General features: G+C 38.7%; 3 protein-coding genes across 9 annotated transcripts; all 3 read right to left on the bottom strand.

The window, feature by feature from the left end:
* Positions 1-51: 51 nt before the first annotated feature.
* On the bottom strand, positions 52-8,065 carry mbd3b (methyl-CpG binding domain protein 3b). 6 transcript variants are annotated; one of them, XM_067597272.1, is made up of 8 exons: positions 7,986-8,014; positions 4,673-4,741; positions 3,920-4,079; positions 2,804-2,941; positions 2,627-2,717; positions 2,294-2,471; positions 1,664-1,816; positions 52-1,445 (listed from the first exon to the last, which is right to left on the bottom strand). In XM_067597272.1, the coding sequence occupies exons 1-7, from the start codon at positions 7,997-7,999 to the stop codon at positions 1,669-1,671; spliced, it is 798 nt and encodes a 265-aa protein (XP_067453373.1). In that variant the 5' UTR covers positions 8,000-8,014; the 3' UTR covers positions 52-1,445; positions 1,664-1,668. The 6 variants fall into 6 exon arrangements, with proteins under 6 accessions (XP_067453373.1, XP_067453375.1, XP_067453374.1 ...); XM_067597274.1 differs by having other exon boundaries at positions 4,712-4,741; XM_067597273.1 differs by having other exon boundaries at positions 4,673-4,738.
* A 940-nt stretch (positions 8,066-9,005) lies between these two features.
* LOC137187959 (cytochrome b-c1 complex subunit 10-like) lies at positions 9,006-12,561 on the bottom strand. 2 transcript variants are annotated; one of them, XM_067597265.1, is made up of 3 exons: positions 12,415-12,539; positions 10,182-10,321; positions 9,006-9,245 (listed from the first exon to the last, which is right to left on the bottom strand). In XM_067597265.1, the coding sequence occupies exons 1-2, from the start codon at positions 12,474-12,476 to the stop codon at positions 10,201-10,203; spliced, it is 183 nt and encodes a 60-aa protein (XP_067453366.1). In that variant the 5' UTR covers positions 12,477-12,539; the 3' UTR covers positions 9,006-9,245; positions 10,182-10,200. The 2 variants fall into 2 exon arrangements, with proteins under 2 accessions (XP_067453366.1, XP_067453368.1); XM_067597267.1 differs by lacking the exon at positions 9,006-9,245 and having other exon boundaries at positions 10,181-10,321; positions 12,415-12,561.
* Positions 12,562-16,589: 4,028 nt separating this feature from the next.
* Positions 16,590-22,521, bottom strand: LOC137188528 (transcription factor E2-alpha-like). Its single transcript, XM_067598176.1, has 12 exons — positions 22,369-22,521; positions 22,079-22,178; positions 21,877-21,977; positions 21,371-21,494; positions 21,173-21,231; positions 20,356-20,431; positions 19,688-19,749; positions 19,282-19,479; positions 18,500-18,611; positions 18,133-18,277; positions 16,857-17,092; positions 16,590-16,735 (listed from the first exon to the last, which is right to left on the bottom strand). Exons 1-12 carry the CDS (start codon positions 22,519-22,521, stop codon positions 16,590-16,592), a joined length of 1,512 nt encoding a protein of 503 aa, XP_067454277.1.
* Positions 22,522-23,284: the final 763 nt, after the last annotated feature.

Below are 23,284 nucleotides of genomic sequence, written 5' to 3'. Positions count from 1 at the left end.
CTGCATGTACATAAAGAGAGAGAGAAAAAAAAAGATGCAAGAGCAGCAGCCTTTAGTGATATACCGACTCATTTTAATAAGCAATACAATCAAATTCATTTCAGCAATCAGCCTGCTGATATTGAGAAGGGAATTTCATGATTTCAGCTGGATACATTATTCACCATCAAACCTTGACAAACGGGGATAAAAAATACAAAGCCATTATTTCTCTGATAATAAATGACATGACGTTAAAACTAAATCTTGACTGTAATTTGCTTTGTCACCAGTTTTGTGCGAGGAGGCAGCATGTGTGTGGTAACATTGACACTTTTTTTTTTTTTTTTAAAGAAACACGGACTGAAGCTATGAAGGAAACAAAGCCTTGGCACACAACAGCAATGTTTCACAACATCAGTAAGCACCTATATAATGCCGAAGACAGTTAAAAACAGTAATAATTGTACAACAGAAATAGGTTTCAAGTCATTTCCTTTGCCATTGTGCTCAGCCCCGCTATGTGTACTTATTACTTTCCTCATGTTTAGTTGTATAACAGCAGGGCTAATATAATTACATTTAAATACAAGGCAGACTTGAGTTACACAAACGACCTAAACCCTCCCTCAAAATGACACGTCTCCTCTTTGGTCAATACTGAATATGACTCACAGGATAAACACCGCTGACATGAGAATAAGAGAATATTTCCTTGAAATTACAACAATAAAAACTTGACTCTGTCCCCTCAAATGGGTGCACACGAGATTCAGACTACACCGACCGCATCAGTAACATCAGCCACCTTAACTAAACCGCTGCAGGCTGGATTAAATTTGCTCAACTCGGTATAGTTTAATCTCAACAGTCTGTGTGTGTTGTGTCATATTACTCATGGAGTGCTTAGTAAAAATTCAAGAGAGAGACATGAAAATACAAAACATTCATTTCCAATCTGTCCTAAAACAAATTTGCTGACATAAAGTGTTTGGATTTGATCTGATTGCAAAAAATAAAAATAAAAAAAAGCAAACTCATTCAAAGCCTTTTAGTAGAAAATACACTTCTCATCGAACACTGAATTTGACCCACTGTAGATACGTTGTTTTTAATATCTGAAAGTTCTTTTGATGTCGTTTCTTGTTTGGGGGGGAAATTTTTTGAATTTCCTAGTCGAAATCAACTTGGCTCAGAATTGCGCCATTTCACGGGCGCTGAAGTCAAGAGTCCCATCTGGCGGGGTTTAAGATGAATGGACGTGTTTGAGACTCCAAGTTTGCGGGGGGGTAAGACAGTTTTTTGTTTTTTTTTTAAGTTGTACTGGTGTAAGTCAGGTTTAGGTTTAAGTTGGACGCAGATACCAAGGGAAAGTTTTTCAGGGCTGGACTGATGTAGGGCTCCTAATGTTCATGGTCATGTGTGTGCGCAGGTGTTGAACGAACCCATCTGGACTTCACAAAACCCTAGAAGAGAAGAGAATTGGCAATAAGTTAGATCCGATACTGTATTACTGAATTCAAGTGCAAAACTTGGAATATGATTTGAAACTACCACACAGAACAAGAGCTTTTATTTCTGTGTTTGCACATTAAGTTAATGATTTTTCTGTCTTACATTTTCTCTGCAGCATCTAATTTATGTCCATGTAGGTATAAAATTGCCTCTTAATGTCTCGACCCACCTGTGCTATACGCTGTCCATGTCTTCACTGCCGTTGCCTTCCTCCTTCAGAGCTTCTCCTTCGTTGGCAGCCTCCTCGACGTGGGCCAACATATCAGCCATCAGTGCCTCCTCGAGCCTTTTCCTCACACTGTACACCAGCTCCTCCTGTTTCCTACACGCAAACACAACAGGAAACTGTTACAGTTGGCAGTTACAGCTGCCTACAGCAGCCACTGAATCAGCACAGAGCAGATGGTGTGTTTTCACAAAGAGCGGGGTCATTTGTTACGGACTGTGGAAACTCTGAGCAGGCCCCACTCAGATTACAAAGATAAGAAAAAGTGGCAAAGGACAACTTCAAGTTCAATTCTGATTCAATATCACATGAATTGGTAAAACGTATTAACAGATGAGACATTATTCACACTGCCTGAGCATTTATTTCTTGTTTTTAAACATGCAGAAGTAGATCTGAGCCGATAAATTTTGTTCAAGAGCCAAAAGGGACAAATGTTCAAATGCGCTACAGGAGCTGCTTTTTGACTCTTCTGATTATTTTAGAAATTAAACAATCAGGATCCAACACTCTAAAAAAAACTAAAACAAAAAACAGGTGATCGATATGTGGTAGTGTTTGGTGATCGCCCACCTGATGTCCTCATCAGTGACTATGAAGGCCTTGCATAGCGGCTGCGCGGTGTTGAGCCAGACTCCCGGGTTCTTCTCCACAGCAGCAGACAGCTGGCCAGTGATGGGAGCGGCGCTGGTGTGGAGGGCGCTCGCAATAGCCGACAGAAGAGTCTTGTCTGTGCAGCCTGGACCAACACCTGAGATACCAGCAGGGACATTTGAAGACACAAAAACACAGTAAGAACTGTTGCTCAGCTGTGGTGGCTATACCTCCATGATAATAAAAACGTCACTTCATGATATAAATTGTTCACTTTGTCTGAAGAAACTATGTTAAACTTGTGTATATTACCTTGGAGGCCTTTTGGCAGTTCCATTGTTTTCACCAGCTCCTCTGCGATGTCATAAGCATTAAGACCACTGAGTTTTTTCTCCCAAAATAGCTGCAAAGAAATAAAAAGAAGAATATTAGCTGCAGACAGTTTTGATAGAAAGAAACCCAAATAAATTATAGGCAGAGGTTGTTCACCTGTCTGGGCTGATCCACGGCTTTCTGAGGATCTGTCTTCACTTTGTTGTTGGGATGGTTAGTAACCTTGGTGACGGGCTGCTTAAAGATGGACGCCGTCTGTCTGACTGGAAGTGATGTGTTCAAATCAGGTTTACCCTGAAAGACAAAAGTCACAGAGGGAGGATGAGGAGGAGGATAGTAAAAGAAAAAAGGATCAAAGACAGAAGCTGTTGATAACCATCACATTCAGAGGATCATAAAGCTTTTAGAGGCATATGTTAGTACAAAATCAAGTCTGAAACAACAAAGAAACATTAATATATTCATATAAATATAGACTGAGTGTGAAGGCAGAATGATCATTTGAGAAGGCACCAATTTAACAAAATTCAGTTTGATGAGAAAGCTCAAATCTTTCTTTATTGCTGTTTTTATCAGCACACTGCCACCTGCTGTACTGTATCTGTTTAATAACAACATCAACTATATCTACAGTTATTCATTTAACTTTTCCCCCCCAGACTCATCTGAGACTTGAACTAGAATTGAATTATAACCATTTTCAAAACAGAACTAATTTAGAGTGTCTCCATCTCTGAGGTTTAGGTTTAAATAAGGAATCACTTGACCACTTTTCTGTCTTCTTGTCTAATATTTGATTCCCAGTGACTGCATAATGAGAAGTTACATTTATGCTAAACATTTTAAAAGCACAATAACATCTTAGCACATGCGCTACACTTTTGAATAAATCGCTAAGGATGCACAAATGTTTGCGTACCTACAGCATCCTCACAAAAAAACACAGACTGTGTCCAAACTGACTCCTTAGTTCACTAATTCCCTATTTAGACATAATAGACACTCAAAAGTGCACTACAGTGAGCAGTAAAATGGGATTTTTAACACTTGTGGATTGTCATTTCGTGTCACAATTTTTTGTTGTGGGGTTTTTAACAGACTACATGCTGTGAACACTACTTTTTTTGTTTTATTGCAGAGTTGGACACTCAAATAAAATGTGGACAGTAAATATAGTACATTATATAATAAACAGGGGGAGATTTTGGACACGGCCAGATTCACAATCAGTTGCGTTTCAGCAGCCGGCCATCATGAGCCCGAGTGTCTCACCTTATTCTGGTTGTTGTTATCGTAGCGCAGTCTCTGCCGGTTCTTGTTCAGCTTGCTCATGAGCATCTTCCCCGTGCGGAAATCAAAGGAGCTGAGGTCCATCTGGTTACCAAGGTAACGGGCCAGCTGAGGCTTGCTCCGAAACTTCTTCCCAGATGGACTATCGGGGAGGCAGAGAACACGAGAAACCGTTATACCAATATCACCTCTTACAAAAACAAAACAAAAAAGGTCATAACACAAGACGTCAAGACAGAAAACTGAACACTGACAAACACACACTAAACACACACTCAGCAGACAGAAACATTATCAACACAGACATGCAACAAGTCAACAGCAAACACAAGCAGAGCACATTCAAGTGGGCAATGACACTGAAATCACATTACTTTGTGAAATGGATGCAATCTTTGATGAACACTCGTCTATCTTAAACCTGATATCTAATTAAAGCTGAACACAGTTTAATAAAATGAGGATTAGATTTAAGTCTATATCAACATTTTCTATATGGTGTTTAACCTCTAAGGGTCAGTGATCACAATGTAAACATGGCAATAGTAACATCTGATCAAATGTTTCAGAATGGAAAACATTGTAACTCCACTTGAGGGAGCAAACAATATCGATTAGCCTGAGCAATGATAAACAAAGGAACAACTGTGGGTGGATACGTGCTAGTAAGTCATGCAAATGTATCTTACATCACACACCACAGTGAACAACAGTAGGATTTTACAGTGAGCCTACCACAAACTATACAACCGACCCGCCTCCCCCCTCTCTTGCCTCTGTTCCTCATCTTGCTCTTCTGCTCTGCTAAATGAAAACAAATCTGGCGTTGTTGATTCACTTCAATGGGGAATTAAAGATTAATTAACTGAGATATGACACTGAGTTTTGTTGTTTTTTTTTTTTATTCACAACAGGCCTCGCCAGGCTGCGAGCTGCTACTCCCGGCCTGCACGGCGTGTGACTGGTTGGCCTTGTTGCCCCCTCCCCCTCCCCTTCCCATCCCAAACTTTTTTTTACCGCCCCCCCACCCCCCCTCTCTCTCCTTATTCTACTCCTGTCTTGTTTCCGTGTAACTCGGTGTCTTGTGCACCTGTAAGTTTTTGCAAGCCCACATTCGTTTTAGTACCTAAAATAATAGACATCGCTTTTTCCAGCTGACAAACCCGACTTTCTGGTCACTTCTTCCATTTTCCAGCCCTTGGGGAGAGCAGTGCAATCCCACCTTTTCTTCTCCATTCCCACGCGAGTAGCCTATAAATCCACTAAAAATTACTGCGGTTAACCAGATTGGATTTTTTAAGGAGATGTGTCGCTTTTTTTGGACGGCAGGTCTCTCGCTTCTTACGCTTTTGTTTCGAGCATATTACTACATGCGTCCTGTAATGGGATCTCCCTGCTAACAACACCTCGTCGTCTCTTTGTCGTCGCGCAGATCGCTCCGCCGCAGACTTCGGCCGCACCACTACCCGCCTGCCTCGCAGGGGCACGAGGGCTACATCCGCAAGGAAAACATAGGACAACGCGGATGCGTGAAGACACCGCGAGGCAGCCGGGACGAGACAGGAAATTAAGAGGATTCTGACTTCAGAATAAATCCACGATTTTCTCACATTAGGTGCGACTTCATTCAATGTTGTCAACCTGAGGACAAAATTAAGAATCCAGTCAAGCTCCGAAATTACATGTAGTATACCCAGTTTTCACACTTAAGTATATATTATATAATGAATAGTAAAAGCAAGTAATTATAAGCAAGCCAGCAAAATTATAACATTATTCTATTTTAGAGGATATCCACTTATAACACTACAAGAAAGAGGTAGGAAAAGACCTATTTAAAATAATAACTATAAAACAATATGAAGTTACATTTAAAAGCTATATATGAAACATTACATATAATATTAAATATTATTTGTGCATTGTGCAAATGTATATACTGAGTCATACTGAGGTTGGAAAATATGGAATTATTTTACTATATTCTTGTGTGTATTATTCTTCTTCAGTACCCTCTAATATATTTTTTTATATCATTTTAGTTCCAACTCCAATTAATCTATTCCACACGAATTCACAATGAAATTACATCTATAAAATACTTTTGCAGAGTCACCAATGAAACATCTTTTCAACTGACAAAATGATTTAAATTATGTAATTTGTGTGTCACATTTTAAACTGACTATCTGAATAAATTGAAATTGATTATAACTGAAACAATTGGTCAATTAATGGATTAGTTGAATGACAGACATTTAATCAACAATTTTGATGATTGATTAATTTTTCAAGGAAAATGTTTTATTCTGCAGATTAAATTATATTGAAAATAACTGTTAGTTGCAGCCCTAAAACCAACCAAACCGACAGAGACCTGAAAATACTACATTTTGTTGTATACAATTTTGTTTTCATTTTAATTTACAAAATAATTATCTCAAAACTTTTGGTTACTTAATGCTCATCCCAAGTTGTTTGATACCTGGGTCACACCAAGGAGATTTCCATGATCAAACACTGTAAAATGCTTCAAATTGTGCTATTAGCAGCATATCTATGTGTGTACATGAAAAGGAAACATCGCTTACAAAGCATCTTTTTGTTGACTGTACATAAGGTTCCAACAGAGTTTGTTAAAAGTGCTTTAATGTATGCTGCTCTCTATACTTCTTCCAGTGTTCCACAGTCTTCCACAAAATTAGTCAAAATGAGTCACTGGTTTCACTGGGCGGGATTAAAGCTACATCATCATCTATCTGCCATTGTCACTGGGGTTGCTAAGAGGTTTTTAATGCCTCACATTGCTGCTGTTTCTCAGTACAATTCTAGTATTAATGTAGTATTTTTAATTATAATTTTATTCATGATTTTATTGTTTTATATTGACTAATGAGAAGTCTGTCTCTATTAATTGTTTTTATGTTTTTTGAAATTTTATGCTGCCTGTCTTGGCCACTTGAACACGCTTGCAAAAGAGATTTTTAATCTCAACGAGATTTTTCTGGTAAAATAAAAAAAACAAAAAAAAACCCACTTTGAGTGTTAATTTTTGTTTTGAAATATATTACCGGAAGTGTTATTCTCTACTCTGTAAGCGTTTTTTTTCCCCTACCCGTATTCTGCGAAGACTCGGCCTCCTCTGCCTCTGATTGGCTCTGACTCTGATCTTCTCAGCCTAACCCAACCATTTCATTCCTCATACCTAAATCTAACCAATCGAACCAAAGAAGGTGACGAGTACTAGCCAATCAGAGGCAGAGTAGGGCGGGTCTTCCCGGAATGCGGGTAGGAAAAGAAATAAGGCATTCTGTATACATTGGCGCTGACGGCTAAGCAGCAAAGCAATGTTGACCTATGGGAAACATAAATTAGGCTACTGCTACAAATAGACCGCAAATAGTATTCACGAAGGTGCAATGACAGCAATCACGGACGCAACTAAATGACTAAATCTATCAAATGCAGCAAAACAGCGTCCTTTACGTGTAACTCTTTCATTAAAACCACATTTTTGAAAGTTTCGTGTCAGCTGCATGAAACTGGAGAGCCATTTCAGCACGACAATGCCCACCGTTGTCATTCAGACCTCGGAGCCGGCTTTTATGAATGAACAAAGTAGATCTTATCGATCAAACACAGACACCATTTTATAAGCATGTCATGCATTTATACAGGCTTTGTTTATGAAACCATAATGCAGGGGGGGGAAAACATCATCTGCTCTGCAAGGTTAAAATCTATATCGAAATAATAGCACACTGTCGACGCAGTTACACCGACTCCATGCATGCATAATGTTCAACATTAGCTGTACATATCAAGATAACTCCACCATACTGCTGTGATGCTGAAAAACACGGACATCCTCGATAAAGACCCCAGCAGTGCTACTTGCAAATGCGAGACCACCGAGTGCATTTGCCTAATCGATGATAAACATACTTTTCCAAATATATTATCAAAACGACATATCGCGCATCAAACGGCACAATAACAATTAAAACCCTCGCTGGTCGTTTCATTAACCTTCACATGATGTACTTACTCGTTTTTATCCATCTTGAAGACACTATCTCGTTTCCTCCCTCTCTCGCTATGTTAAATCCCTTCTCCCCTCTCCTCTTTCAGTCCCCTCCCCCTTCCACTGGAGAAATGAAAGACATTATCCACGCAAATTTCGCTGTCTGGCTGATAAAAATGAGTATGATGCCTGGCCGAAACTGGCGTATTATGAGTGTGCAAAAGGTCCACAATGCACCTGTGAATATCTGTCACTAAGCGTGTATTATTAATTATATTATCAGAGAGTTTACATATGCAGAGACTTCACCACAAAGATGATTTCAAAGTGATTTTACAGTACAAATAGTCACAAACTGGTACAGGTCAGATTCAGTGCCGCAAACCTCGACTTTTGGAACTGTCCTGTGGAAAAAGGAAATTAAAGATCCCCTCCAAACATGTTTAAAGAAGTGTGTATATATATATATATATATATATATATATATATATATATATATATATAAACTCTACTTTGAATAATTGGTCTGATATGGTTTTTCCACAAAAAAAAGTTCAATTATCTTTTTCAATTCCTCAAAATAGCATCTCCTCCTTCTCCTTCATTAAAAATCCATAATCTGTGAGTATGCAAATATTTTTCATTTCCAAAGTTTAACTGCTGGACACAAGATGTCTCCTACTTCACTGTAAAGTCCATTCTCAGTGTTTGTCTATTGGAGGCTTGTGTAAGTTGAATATTGGATCAGGATTGGCTCCAAACTATTTGTGATGTAACAAATCATGCTTGTAGGCCCGCCTCTTAAAATTGGATTTTCAATGACCGCAGAGAAACTTTCGACTTTCAGTAGATGAATGTGAAAAAAGCCTTTTAGAGTCAAACTCTGCACAGTGAAGCTTAAATATCCAACTGTAGGGACAAGAAGAGAAACATTTGTTTGAGTGAAGGGGGATTTTAATTACATTCAGTTCTTAAAAGATTTATTGCAAGCACAAATGCTAATGCAGCATTACAACAAAATACATTTAAAACCCTCTCACCAAGCAGTTTAAACAAAATATTTTAATGGTTGAAATTTTACAGAATAACTGGACACATTGGGTAAATTACAGATTTATTCACATTAAATAATAATGCATCAAACACAGCATTTGTACAGAGTGCATCCCGAAGTCCAAACTTCTAACAAGTCCTCGGCGACTGATTGTTGAGCCAAGGCATCATCCCACTTAACCTCGCGTTGTGTAAGCAATCCACCGGCACACACATCCCCAAGCTCTGGTCCTGTAGACAGACACACAGCCAGGTCATTAGCAAAATGTACATTAACACGTCTGAATGTGTGAAGAGCACATCCTTCCTGATTCAAGGCTAGATACCCATTTGCCTCTTGAGAAACTCAAGTGTGTCACACAAGTGAAATAAGAGTTTCAGGGTAGTGATAATGGGATTGGTGAAGTGTTTGGATGAGGAGGAGGGCTCATAAGGATTATGACCACTAATAGGTGTTGGACATATCAATATAATATCAGTACTGAGATATCCAAATGGGGTTACAATTAGCTTGTAATATTGTTATTATAATACTGATATTATACTTACACTGAAAAAATATTGTGATAAAATCATTATTTACATTATCAAAATTTACATTATTGCTGATATACAGAGTCAAAAATCTAAAGACTGATCATTTCAAAGTAGTCTAGCTCAAATTGCTACACCACAAAAATACACTATACTTGAAATCTGTTGGGCCAGTTTTGCTAATTTTTCTTAACTTTATTTTGGCCATTATTGACTCTAAATCTGACTCCTTCACAAAGCTTTAGATTAGACAGATGCATGAAGCTTATCTGCCTGCACAGCTGTCAGCTAAAACAAGAGCAGCTTGATCTGTGGCCTTCAGTCCCAACCTGCAGTAAACTGTGGTTAGTAAACACTGCAGGTGTTTTATAATAACAGGCATATCTAACCTCAGAATAGGGATCCCTGTCTTCATACATAATTAAGAGTTTCCAAAAATATACCAGGAGTAAGCAAGGTGAGAGGGAATTTAACCATGACTCAGAGTTATGGCTGCACCTGCCTGCATCTTATCAGGAGTACATGGGTGGGGCTAAAGCTAACGAGCAATCCAGCTGAACTCTGCAAAACAAAGTGTGTGAATAAAAAGCTCAGTAACACATGTGTTGGTTACAATAAAAAAAAACCACTCACAATTCAGTTGCGTGAGACTTTACTCATCCTTGACGAACTTCCCTTTAATGTATGGCACGTAGTCTAGCACTAGTCGCCAGTCGGTGAAGTGAATGAGCGCCACGCCGCCCACTGTTCCCCAGGTGACCATATTTGGTACCCTGGATGGAAAAGAACAATGGTATTCATAAATGACTCAGCACTTTAATAATGCACCCATGTTTTAAAGTCCAACTGAGATGACATTTAGTTTTCCCTTTTTGCCATCAAAAAAACAATACCATGTTTTTTTAATTAAATTTATTGTTAATAGTTTTTTAATATTAAAATGTAATTTAAAAAAGGACTTTGTGGAAATATCAGATATGTCCTGTTAGCTCTCAGCAGCTGGAGGGACGTGTCACTTCCTGTGTTTGATGGTGACATCACTGCTTCATGCAAATGTAGCATTTTGGTTGGGTGTATGGAAACATCTACGTAGATGGAGAACTAACGGTAATGTGACAAATTCATGCAAAAATAGGGGAGCCATCATGAAACCAAGCAGGACTGCAACTAACAATTATTTTGATTATCGATTAATCTGTTGACTACTTTCTTGATTAATCGATCAGTCGTTTGGTCTATAAAATGTCAGAAACCAGTGAACAATATCACTGAGCCCAAAGACAAAGGCGCAGCAGTCCACAACCCAAAGATACTCAGTTACTATCATAGAGGAGTAAAGAAACCAGGAAATATTTACATTTCAGAAGCTGCAATGAGGGAATTTTTGTATTTTCCTTAAAAATAGCAGGCAATTAGTTTTCTGTCAAGTGACTAATCAATTAATCAACTAATTGTTGCAGCTCTAAAACCAAGAAATATAAATTCCTGCCTTTTGGTTTCTAATTATTTTCTCAAAGGAGAATGCAGGACACATGATTTACAAAGCAGATATTTATGATGGAGCAGGGAAAAACAAAAACAAAACAAAAAAAATGCTACTTAATTTCAGTTAGTTGAATTTCAGGTCTTGTAGTCTTTGTGTGCACTTTCCAAAGGTCACTTTATCATTTCTTACTAAAAACAAACAAACAGCCTTCAGAAAGTTTTAGCAGTGATCACTGTAAGGCAAACCTTATACTCTATATTTGAGGAGGAAGATATGTTATGTGTGTTATGATGTTAGCTGTCCCTCAGGTTAACACTAAACATGGAGAAGCAGCTTTTAGTTACCAAGCTGCCGACTGCTGGAATCAGCTTCCTGAAAGACCAGCTCCATCTGTAGAAACATTTAAATCCTGACTTAAAACTCACCTGTTCCCCAAAGACTGAACATTAACTTTGACTCAACAGTCACTTTAAGTGCTTTTATTTCTAGACATGTTGTCATGTGTGTACAATTGTGTTTTAATCTATATCATGCTTTTACATGTGACTACATAGTTTTAGTAGTCAGTTTTACGTTTTTAATTCATTTTAATTTAATGGTTTTAACAGTTTTACAATTGTTTTTTCTTCTTTTTTTTTTGTTCAGCACTTTGAATTGTCCTGGTGTGACATCTGCTATACAAAGGAGAACGCAGGACAGAGATTTACAGAGCAAGTATTTATGCTGTAGCAGAAAAAAACAAATGCTACTTAATTTTAGTTGGACTTTTTTGGACAAATCAAACAAGTTAATTAAACAAACTAATCAACTGTCAGAAAACGTCATTTGACTTGTAGTCTCTTTCACTGTGTGTGCACTTTCCAAGGTCACTTAAAAGTTACTTAAAACAAACAGCTGTCTGGAATGTACTGATAATTGATACTGATTATCAAATGCTAATTATTTTGTAATTTGAACGTGTTTTTGTCTGTTTGTTGCATTATTAAGATGTTTATCAGACAAATAAGGTCAAATATTTCACGAGTAAATGGTGAATAAAAAAAGGAATATGAGCATTTCAACATTACTTAAATATTGAAGGCTTTGAAATGTCAATATTATAAACTCATTTTGGTATCTAGCAACTACATCTTCAACTACATCTTCAACGCATCTGACATAAAATTATAAATATCACTGACAAATATCACAATTTTCACTGAATTTCATCACTGTCACGTCCTCCACTAGCTGTTTATTGGGAGATTAAACAAGCATGCTAAGCTAAAGTAGCTAACAAACGGGTCACAGAGAAGGACACCATCATTTTAAATACGACACAAGCGGCTAAAAAAATCACTTCCAGTCTCACATTCAACCTCTGTTATTGACTGAACTTACCATGTCCTTACAATACCTATGTACTTGGCACCGACGATCTTATTTAGTATATTCTTGATCATCCTGACCTTTTATGAGTTGTAGTTCTTTACTCCATATGATGGCTGCCTAAGGACCCTGGGCTGCCCCTTCTTATGCCGGTTAAAAAAAAACCAACACCACTGGCACTGGCTGCCTGCACGACATGCGTGCAACGGCTCAGGGTCGTTTCAGGCCACCATTTCAGAGGTCCTTGGCTACAACACAGCACAGAGCCGTCTTTAAAGGACATGTATGCTCTAAAATGCTCGTCTCTGGCAATCACTGCATGTAATCAATAGTACTAGCTTGTATCATGTCATGAATTAAATGTGATGCCTTGGTTGCACACTCATAGACCTGCAAATATGAACAAATTCATTTTCCGAACTACAATAAACCCTTTATTACAATGTTTTCCTTTATTTTCCTTTTTATGTATACAATATTCAAAAGCCAGACATTGGAAAAGGTATAATCTGTTATTAAAAATGGCACATTTATTGCTACATTACTGTTATATACAGGACAGTTCTCAACTATATATATTTATATATATATAATAAAAAAAGGAGAGAGAAAGAGAGAGAGAGAGAGAGGGAGGGAGTGAGTGAGGCACTCTGAGGACCCTGCAAGAGTCAGCTGTGTCCTCACTCCAAGATGTCAGGCTCTGTACCTGTGAATGTATTTAACACTCAATTATCTCCCCCCTTTTGTGTTCAACAAAGATATGACAAAATTGTTGAAAGCAAGTTTTTTATTACTGCTTTCTTATACCAAAAAACAAGTCCAAGCCCGTCAATTAAACACTTTCCATCATAAAATTGTAATTTTCTGTTAACATTAGGCGGTCCTGCGGTGGTCGGGGTTGCTTTTCTGCAGATTTTTAAAACTGTGTCTATGTCAAGACTCGTGTCAAGAAACAAATAATTTGAGTATATAGCTTGTAAATGGGATGTTCACAGAATACTGAATGACATCAAGTCAGATTTTCCCTTGGAACAAATCAGCAATATTCAGTACACTTATTGATCTTGTAATAAAAAAAAAAAAAATTAAAAAAAAAACTTCAAATACAACTTTTTGAAAGAAGTGATCAGAACTTCTCTCAAAAAGTCACTGTCAATGCCACCAAAGAGCTGGAAGAGTAAAAGGTCAGAGGTGAAAATTGTCACTGAAGACTAAATATACTGAAAGTCACTGCAGCAGAGGGCGTGCACTCTGATATACAGAAAAAAAAAAAAAAACTTCATTAGAGGCTCCAGCTACTACGGAAAATAAAACTCACTCCCTACATTGAAACTGAAGCAACACATACACTGACATGTTAATGTGCATCAAAAGCGGACAATCAGAGCCATCTCTTGAACCCCGTTATGTCAGGTGATTTTAGCAATATAGGGCAGATAGAAAGAATGACCTGGACCCATGACCTTAACTAAAACAGCAGTTTGGACAATATAATCCAGTTGAATAATTAGAAAAAAAGGAATAAAAACTAAACAAGATCTACGTAACATTTATTTATTTAACTAGATACACTGAAAGAAAATCTCTTTATACGATTTAAACTTCTTCCTGAAAATTGAAAAAAGCATTAGGAGAAGGGAGGGTGGGGGAATGAACAAGTACCTCTTTAATCTCCATGATTAATGAAATGATATGGTTCACAAAGTAAAACTGTCTTAAATGAAAATACAAGTTCAGGCACTGATAAGGTATCACTCTCCCATCATGACATCTTAAGTCTTGAGAATGAAAAGGCCACACTATTGATTTGTATAGGTCTTTTTCTTCATCTCTTTTTTGTAGAAATTAAACACACAAAATGCTCTACCTCCCATTTGTGATTACATGTTGGTAAAAACCATTCACAACATGACATGACATGGGAATAACATCACAATAACACTGTTTTGTTCTCCATATTATCTATTACCTTACACCCAAATACCGACGTCTGCCTCCGAAATAGATGCGCAGGATACTAAGAAGTGAGCTGCACACTGAGAGCCACTTGGTTGAGGACAGACATTAGAAAAAAAAAAAAAAAAAAGGTGAAAACTATTGTACTGTACTGACAAAAACCCAGGAACACAACTCTGAAAATGAAGGCGATCCACATTTGTATGGTAGCTACATTCAAAAACCAGTTGCATAATTACTGTTAGAGACAAAAAATCCCTTCCCACGTTTGTCCTCAGTGCCTCACTGCTGAAGTAAGAACACTTGAAGAGGACTGTGGCACAAACTCTGTCCACACACCCCCGAATGGAAAGAAAGAATTCATCTGGATAGCTGATGATACGCCTTTTAACTAAAACTGGAATAAAAGGATACACAAACGCTTTCAACATTTTTCATTTATCATCTGTTGACCCTTTTCCTCTGCCGTCCCCTTTCAATTTTGAATTCTTTTTTTTTTTTTTTAACAATTTCATTTAAATGTCAAATATCCCCTTATTCAGCTCATCTACAATACACTCTAAACTTCAAACTAATATTGCCATTTATGTAAAAAATCTACAATGTATAGACTAACAAAAAATATATATTTTTATATATATTTAATTTTGAAAAATGAAACATATCAGAGTAATGTATGAAGTGAATTTACACATCACACTTCTCTCCGTAAGAAACGTGAGAACAAACTTACTCAGGAGGAAGGTGAGGGGCTGTAATTCAGTGGGAATGCTCATTTAGGAAAAGAAAGCCTCCGTTACACAAAGGCTTGTCTGCTTCAACAACTGCGGACTGATGAGATCCCTCCATCAAAGGAACCCAGACCTTTTTGTCTTTTACAGAACATCAATTCAGGGGGGGAAAAAAAAAACTTGAGCTGTATTGTCTGCTGGCATTGTCAGTAAACCAATTTCAAGTGAGTAACAGCACTAAGTGGTGCTGATCACTTAGCAGGTGTCTCAATGGCTTTTATACAAGACTTTCAGGGACTGAAATGCACCACATACAGGTCAACACTTAAAATCCAGCCTAAACCTATACAACTGTGCTTTGTCTTGTCCATGCATGCTTTAGTATTTAAAGCAGTACAAAAACCTGAACCTATGACAAGGGATTTCTGGAGTAACGCTAGAATTTGTGGTCAAAAAAGAGGAAGAACAGTTTTGTAGTCGACAGATTCTACCACTTGGATAATTCATAACCTTCAAGGAAGGAGTCTTCGATTCCAAGTCTCCAGATGCCTTGTGGGATGAGACCGGGCCTCAGTCAGAGAGAGACTGCCTCTAGGTCAGAGTTCCCGTCTCTCATGTAAGCTGTGTTTGAACTGTCGAGACTTTGACCTTTCCCTTGTGACCTTTCCAGCACGCTCCGCAAAAACATTTGCTGATAAAGATCAAGGAAAAGTCACTGAATTTAGACAATTCAACTTCAACTATGGGCTTGGTTACATAACATATGTAAGACTGTACCATCACGCTGGGAATGACATACATTAAAAATAATTGCTCATACACATAAGCAATCCCTCACAATAAATGTTCCTCACATGTAAAGCAATTTGCTTAAATGTCAAATAGAAAACATGTAACAATTAGGCACAAATCCAAGATTCAATTTGTGTTTGTTTAGGTCTCCTTTCTTTCACCAGAGCACTTCTCGGCAGTGTGTGAAGTCCCAATTTGTGGCAGGACAAAAAGTTCTCTGGCGTTCCATCATCTTGTGGAAACCAAAAAAGGAAAAAAAAAAAAAAAAAAAAATCTTACATGTATAAAACAAAGCAAAAACTAAAAAAAGTTCTTCACATTTGAGCTTGTAGTCATGATTGGGAGTGCGACAAACAGGCTGTGTCAGTTTTGGCAGTATGCATGTGTGTACGAGTGTGTGAATGTGCATCTTGAAACTTGAACGGACAATACACAGACATGTCCACATATACACACACACTGAGAATAATGGGTGGAAGAAATCTGTTAAGGCCACATCCTCTGACAGCCAAGGAAACACCACCAGATCTGTAAAAATGAAGGACCACAAACATTACGAAGCAGTCTTCCCAGATGACACAGACAACAACAAAATACTGAAGATAATACCAGTGCATTCCTTGTTTAAAATATAACAAGTTCTTCTATCATATTCAGGGTTACAACCTAAATCCTGACTTCAGTAGCCAATCAAAGGCCTACCTGGTGTTACATGTGGCCAACTGGATTGTGGCCATCTCCTCCCATACTAGGATGGCCTCCTGAGAGCTGCATGGGGGCTTCACCCACCACCCCAGACACCTTCTCCTCCTCACGACGTTTTAAACATGCTGCCTTGGGGTTAAGGTTACGCTCTAACAGAGAAAGAGGAAAAAAAAGGAAACACAGCTGCTCAGTATGAAGAAATAAAACTATATTTAACAGAGGTAAACAAAACTATTCTTCTCATCCGTAATATGCTGTTTGCGGACTGACCTCTGACTTGTTGTTCTAAATTGAGGATGACATTGACGGCTTGGTGCAGGATGAGAAGTTTGGTCTGAGGTTTGTCATGACTGAGGTGCAGCTGGCACATCCTCCCAAGCTCCTTAAATGCCTCGTTGATGTCCCGTACTCTGAGACGCTCACGGGCGTTATTAGCCACTCGCCGTTCTCTCTCACGCTCCATCTTCACCTCAGGGGGGAGGTCCTCGTCATCTTCATTGTCAAGACTAGTTGCAAATGGAGATGAAGTGATGAGGCCATGGGCAGGAAAAGATTTCAAAACAAACCATCAAACCACTGTAGTTTTCATGCTACCTTACGACTACCATTTAGCAGCTTAAAGTTTAGCATCGTTAGCAGGGACTGTACACCCACAGTTGAACTTTGTACCTAGTGGATGCACTAAAAATTAAATGTGTGAACAAATGGATGCATACTATATAAAAGTGAATAACATGATCCAAGAAGCAGCATCTCCCACTTCAGATGATTTATCCCACAAACGTTGGACACGTTCACTTTTAATAGTATAGTGTACATTGTGCGCATTGTTACTTTGACTTCCATTACCAAATAAATGGTGTATTTTAAGAAGGGAAGGTATAATAAGCTGTAGCTTCAGCCTGCACCATTTTGTGTTGTTGTTCAATATTGTGCTGTTTTGTAATAGTTGTCTCTCTTTTTTTGGTAGTTATTAAGGGACCAAAATACACTTCCATGTCAATTTTAAAAAACTTCACATATGCATCATCATGTATGTACAGAGGCAGTTAAAGTCGGTGGATGATAAAGTTCAGAATGTCACAAATATTGTACCAATCAAAATTCAGATTTTAGACACCAGCTCCATGAACATGTGCTTTGAATGATGTCTGGCAAGAGCCTGCAAGGCACAAGAAATTGATTCTCTATTGGAGAGACTTACTCATCTTTTGGGTCTGAAAGGCTAGAGAGCATCTGGAGGGTCAACGCCTCCTTTCTGAAAACGTGACATGAAGGGAGGGGGGATTTCAACATTGTTAAACACCTAACATAGCCCGGGATATCAGTGGGACACATTGTCTTTTCAAAAGTGACTCATTAATCAAGCGGGTTCATTCACATTCACATACTTGGTAATTGTGACAAGAAAATTTCCACCTTTGTGGGATAAAATAGTTTGCACTTGAATTTAACAGCATGATAAAACAGTTTTATAAAGTTTCTGGTTAAAAACACAAATCCAGAGTACAAAGACTAGGAAACAGAGTGAAGAAGACCACTTTACCTTCGACTGCGTGCTGCCTTTGAGTCCTTCTTTTCATCATCTGACTTGTCTGCAACAGATGAGTTTTCATCATCCTCTTTGTCTTCTCTTTTGATGTCTGAGCTGCTGGAGGAGTGTGTGGAACGGGCCATACCACCAGGGAGACCTACGGATAACACGTAGACATGAGGATGAAATTCTAAGGCACTGAAACCTCTCTGAAGAGGCGGTATAAAACAACTGATAATGTGGGGAAACATCAGTGTATATGTACACTAGCACTGTAACAAAAACAATTCTTTGATTTCAATACCCAGATGCTTCCGTGGTTCTACAAAATACAAGATATCCCATAATGCAATGTACTGAACAACAACTGGTAACTCACTGGTAAAGCCTTCCGGTTGGCCAGCTGATGGTGTGGGTCCGGATGCGTGATGACCGTGCAGAAGAGTGCTGCTGGGAGGAAGGCCTGTGGGCTCCTCATGTTTCCCTCCCTGCTGATGAAGGTAGAGAAGAATGATGTGAATCTCCCAAAGATGGACACAACACTTCAAGAAAAACTGCAAAGGATCCCCAAACTTATGTGATGGTCCAGACAGAGTAGCTACAAAGAACAACTCTGAACAAGTGCTGAACAAGTAGATGTTTTCAACTGAATGAGAAAATGAAATATTTTACAATGTAGCTTCTTAGTAATGTAATATGCGTCTACTTTTGTGGAACCAACATTACTTATTTCAATGAAAACGATGAAAGAAAGTACTACATATTCTTTCTTGCAATTTTATTTTTGGCCAGCAGATGGCACAAATGATAGTGTTTGACACTGTTTTTGTTCCTCATAAAGATTAAATAATGTGATTTTTAAATGTTTTTCCTCTTTTCTTCAATGTTACAAAGAACGTTTAGCAGGTTTATTTAAATTAACACTTTCAGTTCCTTCAGCAATGCACATGCTTCCCGTAACCCATCTGAATGTCCTCTAGACAGCACAACCACAAGCTTCTTGCACAGAGGTTTTAGAAGTGTCAATATTATGTGATAAAATACACTAAAAGTGAGCCAATTTGTTTGCTCCATGTTGTCATGATACACAACCACAAGTTCAAGTTGCTTTTTCGAACACACACGATTAAAAACACAGTTTGAGCGGAGTAGGTGACTCACCATAGCAGGATGTCTGTTGCTGAGGGCAAGGCTAGCATTGGGGAAAGCTGGAGAGAGGCCTCCAAGGCCCCCGTTGTGTACTGAAGACAGCAGGCTGTGCATGTCGGAGTGGGCGCCCTCTAAGCCGGGGCCTTGGCCCACAGCATGACTGCGCAGTACATGGATTGCCTCCTCCAAACGGTCCTCCATTTTACTTTGCTATATAAATGCAAGAAACAAGGGCTTAGATGTCAATATGACAAACGAAAGTCCAAAAAACAGAAAATAAATAGAGAAAACGTGGTTTAGAGAAACAAACTACTAAAATTAACAACAGCATACAAAAGGCTTTAAGAATATCCTGTATTAGTTTCGGCAATTTCTGGTTCAGTTAACTTTAATGTAGCTGAGAGATGTTTTAACATACCAGAGCATGTGGTTGCCCTTCATAGCTGGGTGTGGTTGGTCTTTGCCACTGAGACTGAGCTCCTGCAGAGAGAAATATGAGAAAAGTGTAAAGTGGTAATTCTTAACTTTACACCAGATGGAGCTGCAGAAGCATTTCTGTTCTAAAGTGCATTAAACATACAGAGGGATCATTTTTGCTCCAACAATTTCAACTGATTCATTTTTATATGCCAGAAACAAGGTTGCAATCAATCTTCAATAAAAAAGTTCAATAAATCGGACAGATGTAGGGATTCTGTGGCTAAAATTGAAATATTATCCAAATTTGCGGTTGCATGACTGAGTTAAAGGCAGGAATAAAGCAGAGCGTAAAACCACCGAAACTCTGTTTACCAACCTTCTGATTGGTAAAATGTAATCAGTTCTTAGGCTGACATCAAACAGTAGAATACAGTAGAACCAAACTAATGCAAGTTACATGATGAAACGAGTGTTTTAAAGAATAAATAAAGTGTTTATGAAGTTACAGATTTTTTCACACTGGCGCTTAAGATGACACACTATGGGGTTGATTGGAACTTAATGCCTCTTCACAGCCTCCACAAAGCCGTAACATTTGTGACTTTTCATATACAAGTGGTAACAATTTGACTCTCCTGTTCTCTTTATGAGAGAATTGCACTTTACCTGCAATGCCCTGAGGAGACCCAGGAGTAGACGGAGCTGAGGAGAAGTTATTACTGTTGTGGTCCGACGGGTAAATCTGAAAAGAATTGAACAAAACACCTCAATATTATTACTGCAAGATGCACCTTGAGAATATATATGATACATATTTTCAATTAAATTCAGTCCAAGTCTAGTTTAGCCAAATAGAGTTAAAACTAGTGCTGGGCAATAAGACAGAAAATGTCAACTTCTTTTTTTTTAACATCAAATAATATTTTCTATATCATTCAATATTTATCATGAATCATGTCATGTTCAGCATTATATAATATTATGTTTGCTTGTATAGTCAAAGAGTTCAGCCAATTAAATCTAAGTAATGAGTGGGTAATAATGAATTCATAATTATTACATTTTTTATACTAGATCTGCCACAAAATGGATTGTTTGCAGTTTACAACTGATTACATATTCACAGATATATAAAACACATTGCAGTACAACATTTAATCTACAACAATTATTAGATTCTTCAATTTCACCGTTTTGTCTTTGTTGGGATGTATCTTCAGCATATTTTATTATGGGCGTTCATCTGTTTTGGATCAGACCATAAATAACCAAAATAATGCTAAACTGATGATAGAACATTTTTGTCAACGTCACTATCTTTAGCTGTATTTATATTTGTTTGCTTTTATTTCACAGCAATCGGTCATCATTACAGTTTTTCACTTTGTCAGAGAAAAACATCCTCGGGAAGATTGTCATAATTGTTTTATTGTCCAGCACTAATTTAAAAAACCAACAACAACAACAACAACAGAAAACTCACTGAAGCAAGAGCCTTCCCAATTTCATCTCCTGAACTGCCAGCTGTGGTGCCTCGGTTGGCTGCAGAGAAATAAATAATATGAGTCAGTTGACCCGTTAATTTATTCTTGTAAGTAAAAAAAAATATCAGAATGACCAGGGGAGTTGAATTAGCGACAAAGGCTATCAAGATACTTGTGTAATAACTGTAGTTCCTTACCCATGATGCCATCTCCGTTGATGGCAGGTGTGTGGTTGTAGGTGGTGGGAGCTGAGTGGAAGCCGTTGACTTCGCTGCCGTGCAGAGGATAGTTCTGTGGGGACAGAGGCAGGGGATGACGCTTCTGGAGGAAGGGATACAAGCGGCTTAATAAGGCACAAATACACCTCAAAGAAAATACTGTAAGCTAATAAGACACATGAATTCAGCTTTATGAAGGACATTTTAGGTTTAATTAGGCAACATATGTAATATGTGTTAACAGCTAATTTAATGAATGCAACTTATAAGATGAAAGTGGTTTTATTTAACACAACTGACACCTTTGAAAAGCATGAAGATGAAAAGTTATGCCTTTGAGTTCACCACATAATTACATACTAGCAACATTAAAAGAAGTGACCCATAATGAAGAAAGCAAAGCATAAATATGAAACAGAACAAAAGGATGACAGGGAAGTTCAAAATCTAAAAAAAATGAGGCTGATGCTGCGAGTTCTACCCACCATCCTGTCCTGTGGGTTAATTGCAGAGAAGGATCCTGGCTGTCCGATGTGAGGAGAGTTACCCAGCATGGCAGAGTAGCCAGAAGATGACCAGGGGTCTTCTGAGAAAAGGGGGGGGGGGGACACGTTTGCAAATATGAATACAGCTTCACAAGAGGATTACAGAACAAAATTATTCCAATGATATTATGGGAAAGGTTACCTTGCATGTAGAAAGAGCCAGGGTAGACGGCTCCAGGCTTACCACCAGGATATCCTCCATTGTCTCTGGCATACTCATCGCCGGATGTGGAAGCATACACCTAAACAAACACACAGACAATGAGCAGTGAGCAACTGGCTGACCACATATTTTATGATTCTGGATAAAAAGTGATCTTCTCTGAATAATAGCGAGCATGAAAGATGAAATATGTCTGTTGTGAGATATTGATCCACCCTATCCTTGCTTTTGAAAAAAAACATTTAATAACACTAGCTTCAAGTGGCCACAAGATGGCAAGAGGGAGTCTGCAGGCAGTGGAGGCAGGCCGGCTCCTCGCCTGTGGAGGAGAACACAGCGGCCATGGCATGCTGGGCACAGCGACGGCTTGAATCCCAGTGCACAGTGAGCACTTCCTCTAGCTCCCAGGACCCCAGTGACATCGCACTGCCTGGCCTGCAGCCCCTCCCAATAACACACTCAGTATCAGCTCGCACACATACCATGCATTCAGTGAGCCAACACACACACATACAAACACACGCGCGCACATACTCCACCAGCAATACCATCAAACTAGCACTATCACATTCTCTGCGAGGATTGGATTCCAGGAAAGATGAAAATCAACAACCGTGATGAAAATGGACATGTAATATTAGCACTTTAAAGAGTTCAATTATGCATCATTTCTACATATTGCTAACAAAAATGGATGCTGGGCCTGAAGTGTCAAACAGCGTCCCTGCTCTCAAAAGCCACAGACTGAAGACGGACATGAGAAGCCTTCCGTTTCCCCAACACCATCGGCCACCACTCAGCCCGTCTTTTTCTCTCCTCCTCTGTAGTACATGGTAGATAGAGGAAGAGAGAAAGAGAATGGAGGCTATGCTGCAAAGAATGCTAATCCAGGGAAGGGATTTTTTCTGTAATTTGATTTAACAGGGAGAAGTGGAAAGGGAATGGAGAGATGCACTTCTAATTACAGAGCCATCTGCCTGTTCCTGGACCACATCCAACTCCACAGGCAGCTGGGCTGAGGAGAGGGAGCGAAGAGAGGGAGAGAGATGGGGGCTGGGATCCAGTCAGTGAGAGAGAGAGAGAGAGAGAGAGAGAGAGAGAGAGAGAGAGAAGGAGAGGGAGAGAGATTGCAGTGGGTAGGGGGTGGTAAAGGGGCAAGGGGGAGGATTGAGGGGAAAAAATGAA

This window comes from Thunnus thynnus, chromosome 8, assembly GCF_963924715.1.
Source record: "Thunnus thynnus chromosome 8, fThuThy2.1, whole genome shotgun sequence".
Classification (NCBI taxonomy): Eukaryota; Metazoa; Chordata; class Actinopteri; order Scombriformes; family Scombridae; genus Thunnus; species Thunnus thynnus.
This window is presented reverse-complemented; position numbering and strand designations above follow the sequence as displayed.

Bases quoted from the DNA above. Each gene is read 5' to 3' on its own strand.
- LOC137187959 (XM_067597267.1), bottom strand. From the start codon at position 12,476: ATGATCAAGAATATACTAAATAAGATCGTCGGTGCCAAGTACATAGGT. The intron at 10,322-12,414 runs GTAAGTTCAGTC...TTTTCCATCCAG, and splicing joins ATAGGTATTGTAAGGACATG to GGTACCAAATATGGTCACCT.
- LOC137188528 (XM_067598176.1), bottom strand. From the start codon at position 22,521: ATGTCACTGGGGTCCTGGGAGCTAGAGGAAGTGCTCACTGTGCACTGG. The intron at 22,179-22,368 runs GTGGCCACTTGA...GTGTTTGTTTAG, and splicing joins AGACTCCCTCTTGCCATCTT to GTGTATGCTTCCACATCCGG. The intron at 21,978-22,078 runs GTAACCTTTCCC...CCCTTTTCTCAG, and splicing joins TGGCTCTTTCTACATGCAAG to AAGACCCCTGGTCATCTTCT.
- mbd3b (XM_067597271.1), bottom strand. From the start codon at position 5,173: ATGGAGAAGAAAAGGTGGGATTGCACTGCTCTCCCCAAGGGCTGGAAA. The intron at 4,080-5,063 runs GTACTAAAACGA...CCTCCCCGATAG, and splicing joins AGCGATGTCTATTATTTTAG to TCCATCTGGGAAGAAGTTTC. The intron at 2,718-2,803 runs GTGAACAACCTC...ATTTCTTTGCAG, and splicing joins CCGTGGATCAGCCCAGACAG to CTATTTTGGGAGAAAAAACT.